Source organism: Tachypleus tridentatus, chromosome 9, assembly GCF_004210375.1.
Source record: "Tachypleus tridentatus isolate NWPU-2018 chromosome 9, ASM421037v1, whole genome shotgun sequence".
NCBI classification, from domain to species: domain Eukaryota; kingdom Metazoa; phylum Arthropoda; class Merostomata; order Xiphosura; family Limulidae; genus Tachypleus; species Tachypleus tridentatus.
The window spans coordinates 44,491,811-44,505,591 of record NC_134833.1 but is presented as its reverse complement, the minus strand read 5'-3'; the positions used below and the strand labels follow the sequence as shown (position 1 = coordinate 44,505,591).

Genomic DNA, 13,781 nt, shown 5'->3' with positions numbered 1-13,781 from the left:
CTCAACAAGTGGGTTTCTCAACATCACTGAAAGTTCTGTTATGACATCACACATACATGAAAACAGCCTTGACAAATTGGCATTTTTGTTGTAATTTGTTGCCCAGTTTTCAAGGTAACGTTAAAAAAAATTTGATATCAAGTGATGTGCCAAGAATTCATACTGGGGGTAGAATAATAAAGATTAAAGAACACCATGATGCCACCAAACTTGTGAAATCTAAACTTCTTAACACTATAGAACAGTCCATGTCTCTTGCTCATATATTCAATGTAATGGATAAAGTAAACTATAATAACCTTAATACTAAAAATAAAATGAAATTGCATCACTAAGAAAAAGGTCCTAATTTACCAGAATGTACAGCTTTGTCAAGCCTAGCTCCAGCACTAGTTAATTTTTCATGTACCATTGCAGAATTTAATGCATGAGTATAGTCCAAAATAGTTGGTTATTTGCTGTCTCTGTATAATTTTCCTACATCCTTAGTATAAATTTATTTTATTTTGTAGTTCTGATTAATTATTGTCAATTAAATTATGGTAAAACAGCTATCTAGTTGGACTGATTATACAACATTATTTGAAAAATGTTTTCAGAAATAAATGTTTAAACAATAATCTGAAGAGATCATCAAAAGTTATTCTGTTAAATTTGTATACTTCTAATGAATGCTCAATTAATAGCTTAAGGTATGTGTATATATATCTCACGTCCCCCCCCTTTTGTTTTTTTTTTCAGGTAATAATGGTCAGATTCAACTGTGGCAGTTTCTTCTTGAGTTACTGACTGACAAAGAATACAGGTGCCATATTCGATGGATAGGAGATGATGGTCAATTCAAGCTGTTAAATCCAGAAATGGTTGCTAGGCTGTGGGGTATGAGAAAGAACAAACCTCATATGAATTATGAAAAACTTAGTCGTGCTCTAAGATATTACTATGATGGAGATATGATCACTAAGGTAAGATTATTTAAGGAGGTATTGAAATTTATTTTTGTTTATTTTCAGAATATACTAATGTTTCAGTGCAACTCTGTAATAATTCTATGATATAAGACTATTTATATAAAAAATGTAAAATTAAATTTTGAAGTTTATTTTTTAAAATATTTGTAGAGTTTCTTATGGCTTTAAAATACAAATCCAACAAAGATTCCTCATAATAATTAGAAATATCTTCATAGTTTACTAATTTTAGTATGGTCCCTCACTGGGTCAATGGTAAGTCTTTGGATTTACAATACTAAAATCAGAAGTTTGATTCCCCTTGGTGACACAGCAGATAGCCTGATGTGGCTTTGCTATAAGAAATCACACACACTTTTAGTGTGACATTATTTGGCAAAAAAAATTAAACTATTGAAAATAAAACACATCAGGACTTACAGGTGATTGTGAAATACAACACAAAAAAAAAATTAATAACTCACCTAATTAAAAATAATATTTGTGTGAAAGACAACACCTTATAAAATGGATTAAAAAGTTAAATAAAAATACATGAATAATTAATATTTTCAGAGTAAAGAAGCATGTATAACTATTAATATAAGGACTATATTTGGCAAAACAATAAATTCTGGTGCATTCTTTTTATCTTTTAATGTTTAAAACTGAATATTTTGTTTACTTAAAACTATTTAGTTTTATATATGAAAGATACTGGAAAACTTTGAAGTGTGTAAATTATTTTTAATATTTGAAAAACCATTAAAAAGTATAATGTACAGAAACTCTCAAAGTAAGTTCTTGACACCAAAATGTTTAAATCTAAATTAATTTTTATTAAAAAGATAGATGAAACCTGAATTATTAGTCCAGAATTGATTTTATTTAAGCCAACCTGGCACCATTACAGTTTCTTCAGGGTAAACAAGACACTTGTTAACTATCATGTATTATAATTTATCTCAGACAAGTCTCTGATTTATTATGTTACATATTTTGATTTCTTGTAGCCTGAAACTGATTTAAATTTTAATTTAAATTTAGAAGTTAATTGAATGTCAGTATGTATCATCTTTATCATATTTGCCAAAAAGATTGATATGCATAGCTTTCTTTCTTAACAATAATTTTAATGCACAAACAATAATACAATTTATAATAAGGGTTATTACAAATAGTTACTCCAAATAATGATTTATGCACAAAAGGTTTACAAACTTACAAACAATGCTGAGTCTTCTATAAATATTTTATTGATGGTTAAGATGAGCAAATGAATTTCGAGTTGATATCAGTACGGTTCACTTAATGGCTAGCTAGCTAATTGCTTCACTGGATACACAAGTTTTTCCCTGATAAAAAATATCTAATATCCTTGTAGAAATGCTAACATCCAAAGGTAATTCTCTGAAGTTAATTGGTTTATAATGCTCAAAATCTATAAATGATCCTGGTCATATATCTGTAGATTGCTGATTGATAGGTATTTATCACAGTTAAAGCTTTCAAGGTTTATAGTATAACTGTAGCAAAACAACAGCATAAAACTGTCTCTTGGAACATCAGCTTATGAACTTTAGGCACTGTTTTCAAGCGTTCAGTTCACAACAGTACTGGCAGTCACTAGTATTTACATACACGCACAATACATTGTTGATTCTTACACACAAGAATCTTCAATAAATTTAGGGAATAAGAAGGAATTTTGCAATATATATCTAACAGAATAAGTTACATGCATGTTTAAAATATGTTTAACTAAAACAAACATTGATATTGATATGTATACTGTCATTGTTATAAGGGCAGGTAAAATACACGAATCCTTTTTGATATGGTTAATGTTCATTCCAAAACAGTACTATCTCTGCTTCCCTGTAGCTATCTGAATCTTCATTTATTTTATAGACATTGGTAAACAATGTTAAAAGTGCACCAGTGTTTTATATCCACATATTTTTGCATAATTGCCTAAAGGGCAAATGAAAATCAAAGTAGGTATTGATGGGTAGAGGTAAATGCTTATCAAAAATACATTTTCAGGGTTAGTAAATGTTAACATTTGTATAAAAGTTCTTGCATGGATTTGGATGTACCTTCACTACTTGTACAAGTTATATTGATAAAGTTTAGTTGTCTAGTAAGAGTTGCACAGTTAATGTGTTATGGGTGGTGTAAATGATAATTTAAAATATTATGATACATTTCTGTTACAAACTTGCCATCTTTTAGGATAACCTGAACATCAAGAAAAGAAAAGATGTTTGATACTTTGGAGTGCCTCACAGTGAATTTTGTAGTAGGAGGGAAATTATTGAAGAAAATTATAGTGAAGTAGTAAAGTGTTTAGTCCTTACACATTCCAAAGGTGTTATTAGTATAGATAACACATACATCTAAATTGTTGTAATGCTTGTCTTTCTCGCACATACATCTAAACAAATGAAAATATTAAACCTACTCAATTGCCAATAGCAATACAAGATAACTGTTAATGGCAGATCTTATTAAACCAAAAATAACTGTTTATCAGCACCAAATTAAGGAGGTTTGTTTTTTTAATTGAATAGCATATCCTCTAAACCTACAATGTCTTTATTATTCTTCACAAATTTTATGACTAAATTGACCTTTTCATGAGTAGAGATGGAGGAGTACAATGGCTCAGCATTGAAACTGAATAATATGTTATCAGAATTAATGACATTGTTAGTAATATGAAGAGTTTTAAGAAAATTTTGAGTGCTTTTTTTAAGTGTGTCAAAGTAATATGCAAGTCACAGGCTGACACGGTGGGTCTCACAGGGGGATACTTTCTTTATTGAAAGGGCCTTGAAATTCAGGTGGTCTGCTGCTGTTTGGATTAAGGTTATTTGTTACACACTGATGAAATGTTGAGTTTTTACTTGTCTGTTTAATTAAATCTTTACATATTATCTCAGTGGTATTAGGATCACACTGTAGTGTTTTGTTGTTGTTTTCACTGTGTAGATAATTTATTTTATTAAATTGCACATCTTTATCCATAATTAAGTTAGTATTACATTTTAGACTACTCAAAAGATGTTTTCTGTGAAATGTGGATTATTTCTTGGTCTATATCCCATGTCACATACAGTAGGGAGTTTGCTTTATATCTGATGTTATTGCACTTATGTTCATTGCCATAATCTACATACGTATATGGTTGATCAAATGGAGATTTTAAATATTGTATTTGTAGTTATGCAAAACTTAAGTATGTCTTAGTCTTATTGTTATAATCTTTCTGTACTTCTTCAACTTTCTTGATATGATCATTTTTCACACTTTTCTACTTTATTCTGTACATTTGCTATGATGTTTGCCATCAAAGTGATTTGGGTTCACCATTATTCTGTAAGTGTTGAAGTGTGTTTGTTTAATTCCTTAAATCTCCAAGTCTGTCTTTATCAGTCTTTTAATATTCTATCACTTTCACTATAATCTACTGTTATTTTCCTGTCTCTTCTGGATCTATTTCCACTGTTTCATCACTTTCATTAAATTTGCAATCTCATTTTGAGAAATTTATCTTGTCCTGAACTTGAATCTGGACTGGATTTAATTTTTGTCATAATAATCCCACTCATGGCAGTGGGCCATATAACAGTTTGTATTGTTGGGTAGTTTTTCTTGCATTATAGGTTATGTAATCTGGTGTCAAACCTTTATCTGGCTGAATAAAGAGTACAAATGTTTAAATTCAAAATCATTGCACACAGAAGTATTATACAATAATAGTAAAATGTGCTATTGTTTCTTTTCACACAGGTACATGGAAAACGATTTGTCTACAAATTTGTATGTGACCTGAAAAACTTACTTGGCTACAGTGCAGCAGAACTTAGACATTTAGTTGAGCAATGTGAGAAGAAACAGCTTGAAAAAACATAAACTGTTAGAATAATCAAGAAAAATCCAGAAACTTGACCTGTGATAATTGTAACTATATAACCAGATGATAATAAACATAATCACATCATTCTCATATATCAGATATTTGTTTTATGAGCAGTTTAGTTCTTGTTTGTGTTTTTTTAAGGCCGGTAAAAGTAAATATTTCATTTCTGTTATAGATTTTATATAAAATAATGTTGTCATATTCAAAATATGGATACTTGTTTTGAGAATATTATAAAATAACTATTTTTTCACAAATATTTCATACTTCGGTTCATAATTTCATTTTATAAATAGTAGGTTAATCAGATAAAATAAAACTTAAGTACACAATTTTGTAATATGTTTGTTAAAACTACATTTAGTAACCATTTATTCAACAGATGTTTGTGGGAAGAGATTTTGGTACATTTTTTATGACAGAAGGCTAACATATAAGTTGCTTTTGAAAGCAAAGCATTGAAACAAGTGCTTGTACAAGAATTTTTAAATTTTAATCATTTATATTTTGTTAGGTGTTAGGGACCAGTTAACTGTGTGACATAAATGGATATTTAACAAAAGTTGGTAATGGTGATACTGAAATGTTATATTAGTTTTTGATAGTCCACTGCTGAGTTTTGAAACTCCCTTTAAATAATTGTCTTAATTTTGTCTTTTATTAATGTTTTGCTTTCAGCCATTGGGAAAATATTAATCCTGTATTATCTAATTACTTTTTGAGATTGATAAAAATATCTTGATCAAGTTATTCTATGATATATATATGTATGAGGTTATGTAACATAACCTATACTAAAACATAGTTAAGAAATTTAAACATCAACTTCATGTGGGTTATGCTTTCCACATGTTTTTTTTTCTTTATTTAAAACTTGTTTTTATAATTTTTCTTCTGTAATAAAATGAGAGGTTTTTAAACAAAAAATAAAACCTGCATCTTAATTTATTTAATAAAATTTCTTGTATATATATAAAAGTTCTGGACATAATAAAGTTGGTGTACTGTGAAATTGGCTACATATTTCACATAAGCTTTTGTATATCACTCATTATCTGTTGCTATTGTTATGGTAGGTCTGAATGTAATGTACTAAACATTGGATCACACTTAGTTTATTGATAAACGTAACTATATTTTCGTGTTTTATTTTGAATTCCTGTTGTTACAAAAAATTGTTACACTTTTTGTTACTTTATAGGTGTAAAGTTTTCTTTATTGGTTTATTTTATTTTCCTTAGTTTTTGTTTAAGGTTTGCTGTAAAGATAAGTATATGTATACACACATACACACAGTTACAATATTGGAATAAGTCAGTAAAAAGGAATAGTTTGTATACATTACTATGTGTATACAGGGACCTGAGTTTGCTTTAATTACATGGCTGTGGCATTTTTGACTGTAGGATCTATGTGTCATTATATCATCATTGGTTGTTTGCATAAGCATTATATAATGAAAGCGTAAACTCCAGACAGTTTGGCCTGTAAAATGACTTGTTAGCTTTAAAATTATAAAGGTTTTTACTTAACAAAATTTGTTAAATTTGTAATGATGAGAAAACCCACTTGAGGTAAAAATCCATCTCAAGACAGCTTCTCAAAGAAGCCCTACTTATACATCAACGAAAACCAAAATTAAACTAATATAAAGAAACACCTTTATGCCTATACTAATTGATAACCTATATCTAATTGCAATGCCACCTACAATCTCATACATGTTTACACACTTGTCCTGAGGATGGACCCAACAACAGTCAGTTGCAAACTTTTTTTTGTTAACTTAAGGATGACCTAAGAAAGTTGAAATGTTGTTCTCTATTATGTTTTAACAAAACGTTTTAATACCAACACCAGCCGTTTTTAGATACATTTTTATGTGTTGAATTGCTACTGATGATGGAACTGTATTAATTATTTGTAACATATTCTTCATTTTAACTGTTTTAAGCTCTTTTTTTTTACTTTAGGGAAGTGTTACATAATTTCAAATTGTTGACCCCATAACTTTAAATTTACACACATGTACACACACACATATTCAGTGAGAGAGAGAGAGCAAAACAATACAAAAGTTATGTCAATTTTAATTCTTAAAGGGAACAAAGTACAGTAGTATTTCCCTGCTTTAAATGCATTCTTAAAAGATTCAAAGAAATAACTAATAAATAGATAATATTGTGCACAAAGGACAGACAAATAACATCAAGCAGTGGCACCAACTATACAGGAGATCTGTGACCTTCAGTTTTTATTAAAACCAGACACGTGACTGTTCGCCTATTCAAAATTGCTCGCGGTGTCTAAAAATATATATATTTTATGTATTGGTAGTATCTGTACCCAAGTTTAATGAATGACATAGACTTGTCTACTTCAGGTCTTTCATCTCAAGCAGTTCCTTTAATTCCTTTACATACAGCTGCATAAGAGAAATCATGTTTACCTAACATTAACATTTAAGAAGCAACAAGAAATAAATAGCTGATTAATGTCAGTTTAATTTTTTAAGGCTACAGTGGCAATTGCTTTTTTTTTTTTTAACTTTTATTGTTGATGTTTTCTTACATGAAACAAATATAGAATCACTAATTTCCAGTTTTCATGAGATAAGTTTTTGATTTCTTTTCAATAAAAATGAAATACAATGTTTTAAGAAAATAAATACAAGACTAAGTGCTATGATGGCTTTCTGTTGAATTATAATTGGTAACAATATTAATTTATGGCTTAGAATTGGATTAACTAATTACAGATTAAATGTGATATGCATTTTCTCCACTATTTGTGGAGAAGTGAAAACTGAACCTACAGTCATAGGTAAAGTGTATATTTAAGTAAGAAAGGCATGTAAGTGGGATCTCAACTATGTTTAGTATATATATAAGATTTAATTCGTTTGTAAGCCTCAATCAAATGCAGTATGAGTGTTAAAAATGCTCCTCATTTAACACTTAGAACTATAATTATTTCTTTGCAATAAGCTTTTCTTGAAAAAGAAAATAGAAAAGTGAAAGCAAAAAAGGGAATTTTTTTTGTTTTGCATGTTTTGGAGATAATAAATGAAACTTGTTCCTGAAATAGGCACTTAAATGATCCCAAACTACAACAGCAAAGTTTAAGAAATTTAAATACATTTACAGATTTACTGTGTGAACAATGGAATGAAATCTCAGATTTTTTTTTTATCAATAAATTTCACTAAGACACTGCATTAGGCAATGTCCTACCTTACCAGTAAACTGTCAAAAACGGGTAATCAGTTGTATGTATGAGTGTAATTATACCTCATAACAATGGTATTGGTCACCCAAACTTATCTTGACAAATGGAGATGGCTACTGGTGTAACTTAAATATATATAGGAAGAAATTGTATTCATTTGAGAACTTAATCTTCTCTATGGTTGTTGTTTTGAATTTTAATTCCCATAATTATAGTATTTACTAAAAGAGAGAGTAAGATGAATGAAAAGCAGACATTCTTTATATACTTGACCAGGACTGTTTCCAGATCTCACCCTTGCTGATCTTTGAGTCCACCTCAAGTCTTTCATTTATTGTGAGAGACATGAATGATAGCATGTGATACCAAATGAACTGTTGGAAGTCAGACAGTACAACTAAGTTGTGTATCATATTCATTCATGAATGAAAGGAATAATGCATGTGAACTGAATACAGCTAACATGTTGGCTATATATATTTTATGATCATAGTCTTTTAGTGATGACTATTTTTGGCATTGGAGCCATTTTACATAATGTCTAGTTACTTCATCCACAAGGTAGTATAGCTCTCTCTCTTTTTATTAGTTTCTTGAATTATGGACATTGAAATAGGGCAACTCTATATTAGTTTATTTATTACTAAATCATCAAAAACAATTAATAGATCATAGAATTGAAAACATTTGGATTTGAATTAAAGGATCTACATTATAAAGAAAATATAATTTCACACAACTTGCTTTTGTATATATTCGTGTATGTGTGTGAGCATGTGCATTACATTAGAGATTAAACAATTTCCAGTTTAAAATAATTATGGAAATTAAGTGAAAGTGAATGGAAACTGACTAATATTGAAAAGCTTGTTTTGGTTGAATGTACAAATTTTCATGCTCTCATAGAGACCATCGGTTCTATGTAATATTTTGTAAACATTTTCCCAGTGGCAGTAGTAAAACTATATGCATATTTAAAGCAGAACCATGTAAGAAATATTTGTTTTTATTAATATTCTGGATTTAATTGGTTGGCAGTACTTTCACAGCTGCAACATTATTCTTTGTCCAACTTAATAAAAAATTATGCGTATTACTTAAAATGCATATATTTTATAAAAATTGAAATATAAATATGTATACATGTATCATTTCAGATAAGATTTGGGCAGTTACAAAAACAACAAAGAGAGAAATTCCATAAAGTAATTTCTGTCATTTTTCATTGCTTCAAAATGTGTGTGTGTGTATATATATATATAGTTAAATAATGAAATGTATGTATATATTCGAGGTTCAGTATTCTGCCATTTTTCAATACATACAGATTTGAGTTCTGGGGTCAACTTTGGTTTCCTTTTTGATAATGTATTCTTCAGGTCATTTCACAGTATTTGATGGTACTCAAGTCAGTTATTGAGTTAGCCAATCACAGCTGTAATATTTTTGTTCAGAAATTTCTTTGTAGAATTTTCAAGATACCTAAGATAATTATCCTGCTGGAATAAACTTCTGTCTAATAGCTATTCTAGCACTAAGCAACAAATATAAAACTGTAAAGTTTGTTGATAATTTGCAGCATTCATTGATCCTTCTATAACAAAAAGTTCACCAGTGCCATATCATGCAACCTTCAGTGCATTTAATATGGGTTGTGATGAATGTTTCTCCTCTCTTCCTCCCAAGATAGTTCTTGGTGAATTAAGTTCTGTGTTGGGATTAGTCTAGCTACAAGTTTGGTTGAAGAAGTCAGTCTTTTTCAAGTATTCAGTGAAAAACTCAAAACTGCTTTCTACTTCTGTTACTTTTAACAGAGTTTGCATCTTGATTTTTGGTAATGGACATTTATCTTGTTAAGATATCATTGAACTTTTTGCTAATGAATTTCTTCACCATTGTCTTTTAATTTTTGGGTCAACTCTTTTGCAGTAATCTTAGTATTTTATTGAGTTGTTTCAATATTTCTTCCAGATTTTGCAAAAATCTTTTTTGGTCTCCCACACTCGTAGCTAGTTCCAGTTCTCTTATGTGTTTCAGTAAACAATCCACATAAAGATTTTTGATACCAAGAGTTTCTCTTATTTTTTCAAGTAGTTTGTTTTTATTATTGTATTACTACCATTTTGTATTGTTATTGTACTTTTCAAATTTATTATTTTTGTTGCAATTGCAAAAAAACTAAACAAGCTTAACGGTTTGCAACATAGTATTGACATTATTTTCTCAAGCTAAATCACTATTTTGACTCCATGTCTAAAAGGTGTGATATTTAAGAGAGTAGCTGGGGTAGTGATTTATCCAACTAAGGGTAACATCTTTTTGCTGCTCTGTAAGTATGGGTATTTCACTATTTAGTCAGATGCTGAAATAGTCTTCAGCACAATGAGTGAGGTGGAAGTGATCAAGGCTTCTGTCACTGCTGACATATCTGTGAAAGTTTGATAGCTGTGTAGGCAACCTAGACTCAGTGCAAAAAAGCAACTCAGTGATGCCTAAAATATCCTTGGTTTTACATCCTGTTACATATGATTTGTTACTAACTTCTCGAAGATAGCAGCACAGTTGGTGGCTCTCATTAAAGTGAAAACACATTTTGGATAAGGCAAGAACTGCAAATGACCATTTCAATCCCTAAAGCTTGCTTTAGTGGAAGCTCCAGTGTTGTTCTTCTTCTGTCAAGGTTGCATTTTTTTACAGGACACTGATGCTGGTAATAACATGATCATAGCAGTGCCATCTTGGTTGCAGGATGGATTGGATTGAAATAAATGGAGCAACCACACCCAAGTAATTGTGATAAATAAAGAAAAGACAAGAGATAAACAGAAAATAAAGTAAAGGAAGATTGTAAGAAAAGATTTTGAACTCGGTGTTGAGAATTGATAAACATGATGTAACTGTGTTGAGTATATTGAATTATATTGTTTGAAAATACAGTGTATTTTAATTCTGAATGAAAGTCTTGATTTCAACATTAAGAAAGTTAAATGGGTTTTTGAATTTAACATGGAACAGATATTAGTAATGAAGAGAGTTGCACTATGTTAAGAAGATTTTACCTGGTGGTTCTGACACAGGGTTATATGGTATATCTTCTGAACACAGTGCTATAATATTACATTTAACTTTATTAAGCTAAAATATTTAAATATGGTGAAATTGTCAGTAGTACATGATGTTATGATGTTTGTAAGTAATGACTTAAATTCCACAAACCAAATATATACATGTTGTGTTTTATTTAATTTTTTAGGTACATTTTCAGTTGTACAAACAAATATTTTCAATAACCAAACTGTTTAACTAAATATTTACTATAAGATTGTTACATTACAAAATACATCTTTAAGGCTTGAAAATGATAGGTGTATGTATAATGAAACAAAGACGATTTTGTGCTAAAATCATTGTGCAGTTTATTAGTGGAAGAAGAAAAAAAAACCTGTAAAGATATTGGCAAAAGTTAACACTTGAAGATAAGGAAAGTGAGATTAACCCAAACCAACTTGACTATATACGCTTCAAAACTGCCGACACTCATTACCCTGCTCAATGCAATCTTTCTCTATTTCTCTAATAACCAGGTGATGGACAGTTAGCAAGACCAAGTTAAAGTAGCTAGTAGTGCATGTAACTGTGATTCTACAGGGATTCTGTAGTATGACCAATGGTAATTAGTCAGGCATGCATTCATGAGTGCCAAGGATACAGAAATCCATATAGCCCCTGTGGGCATGTATTCTACAGGTAATCATGGTTGTTAGTACATAAGTACTTATGAAATAGCATCTCTACAGACATTTGATCAGTTCCCATTAACCCTTTGTAACAGGACATTACTATTTCTCATTGACTTAAGCACTTGGCTAAACTTTTAACCAGTTGAAACAGCCTCAGAGTTTTATATTTGACTTCAGTCTTTCTGATTTGAGATCAAAGTACAGCTGGAATTAGTCTATAGTTTTAGATTATTCCTGAGTTCAGCATCATTAAATTCACGAATAAAGAAGCATTGTTTGCCAGTGAATGTAACTCAAGAAAACTCATGAATTCTCTGAATGGGTTGAGGCTAAGGACTGGAAAGTGTATGATAGCTGATGAAGGTATAATGCCACTGGAGGTTTTGTAAGAGTTCCAGACAGAACAGATTTATGTTGGCGCTGTCCCTTCTGAAGGGGCCGATAATCCAATTGTATCAGCAGCAGGACTCTTTTTTTTTTTTTTTTTCATTGTTAACAATCCAAGAAGGCGTAGACAAGAGTCCAGAGGAGCCTGGTGACTTGTCTCATTGTGGATTGTGAAATGACCACTTGGATAAATTAGCAGATGTAGGACCACTATGTACAGAAGCTGAATAAAAGCTTTCTAGGACTAGGTGAGACCCAAGTCTAAGTATGAGGAAAGAAAAGATGCTGACTTCAACAAAAAGATGATATTGACAATGATCCCATCTGAAGTAGTGGCAATGCAGACAAGCTAGGCAGGTGAACTAACAATTCAAACTATCAGTGTAGAAACATCAACATCATCAGCAAGGCCCACGGATAGAGATAGATAGAGGGTCAACTGTACTATAAAACCATGATGTAAAGTAAAATAATTAACAGAAGAAAATAGATTGGAACCAAGATTGAAAGCCTGGCTTTTTTTGTGTGTGGGACCTGACCTGAAAACAGAATGGAAACTGACTTACTATTACTTCTGTTATCACTGTTTTTTTTTTACTTCTCTACAACTTTTTATGACTTCCTTGATTCATCATATCTGCGAGTTTTTTTCTCTTCAAATTATTGTGTGGTATGACCAACTGGTTAGGGTGCTTTACTCACAATGTGCTGTTTGCAGGTTGAAATCCTCATCCCACACACATGATTCCACTTTTAATCATGGGGAAGTATAACGTGATAGTCAATCCCATTATTCATTGCTAAAAAAAACTCAGTGAAGAATTGGCATTTGGTGGTAGTGACTAGCTGCCTGCCCTCTAGTCTTTTTAGTGCTAAATTTGGCATGGATAGCCTTTCACAGCTAAAGACGGAGAAAAGCATTTAAGAAAAAAAGAAAGAAAGAAAAGTATATTCTTTTGAAATTAAGTATACATAAGTGACTTTACAAACCAGAATCATGGGCATGTAAATACGTATTTTATCAGTTTTTCTGGAGAAAATAACTTAATTCCTGATGTAGCTGATGAAAAAAAACTGTATGTATGCTTATATAAACACTCAAGTTTGTTTTGAGAATGATGCAAGCTGTATTATTCCTTCATCTACTGAGATGATTAAAGGTGCAGAGCTGAGAAAGCATGACTGCCTAACTTTGAAAATAGAGAAATAGCTTCAAGATGTTATTTTGTATCTCAAGACGGCTAGTATGGGTGTTAAAACTTTTATTAAAATATAATAAGAGAATATTGTTTTGGCCTTCTTGGGTCATGTTCAGGTTAACAAAGAGAGGATTGTAGGTAGTGTTGCAGTTAGATGTTAGGTTATTAATTTGCATAGGTATAAAGGTATAGGTATTTGCATAGGTGTGTGCTGTAAACGTAAACCCACCAATTATATCATTAACATATATGTACCAGTGTAATGGTAGGTGCAAGGCTAAAATTGAGATTCAGTTTGTGTCACAAAAATGTTGGCTAGAACTGGTGACACGGGATTACCCATACTTAGGCC

At 30.5% G+C, this 13,781-nt stretch overlaps 1 protein-coding gene across 2 annotated transcripts in view; it reads left to right on the top strand.

The window, feature by feature from the left end:
• LOC143225171 (DNA-binding protein Ets97D-like) overlaps positions 1-5,921 on the top strand; it is an 87,604-nt gene extending 81,683 nt beyond the window's left edge. For both annotated transcript variants that reach the window (XM_076454125.1, XM_076454126.1), the window contains 2 exons: positions 742-965; positions 4,746-5,921. In XM_076454125.1, coding sequence (XP_076310240.1) covers positions 742-965; positions 4,746-4,868 — 347 coding nt within the window. In that variant the 3' untranslated portion in view covers positions 4,869-5,921. The remainder of the gene's footprint in view (positions 1-741; positions 966-4,745) is intronic.
• Positions 5,922-13,781: the final 7,860 nt, after the last annotated feature.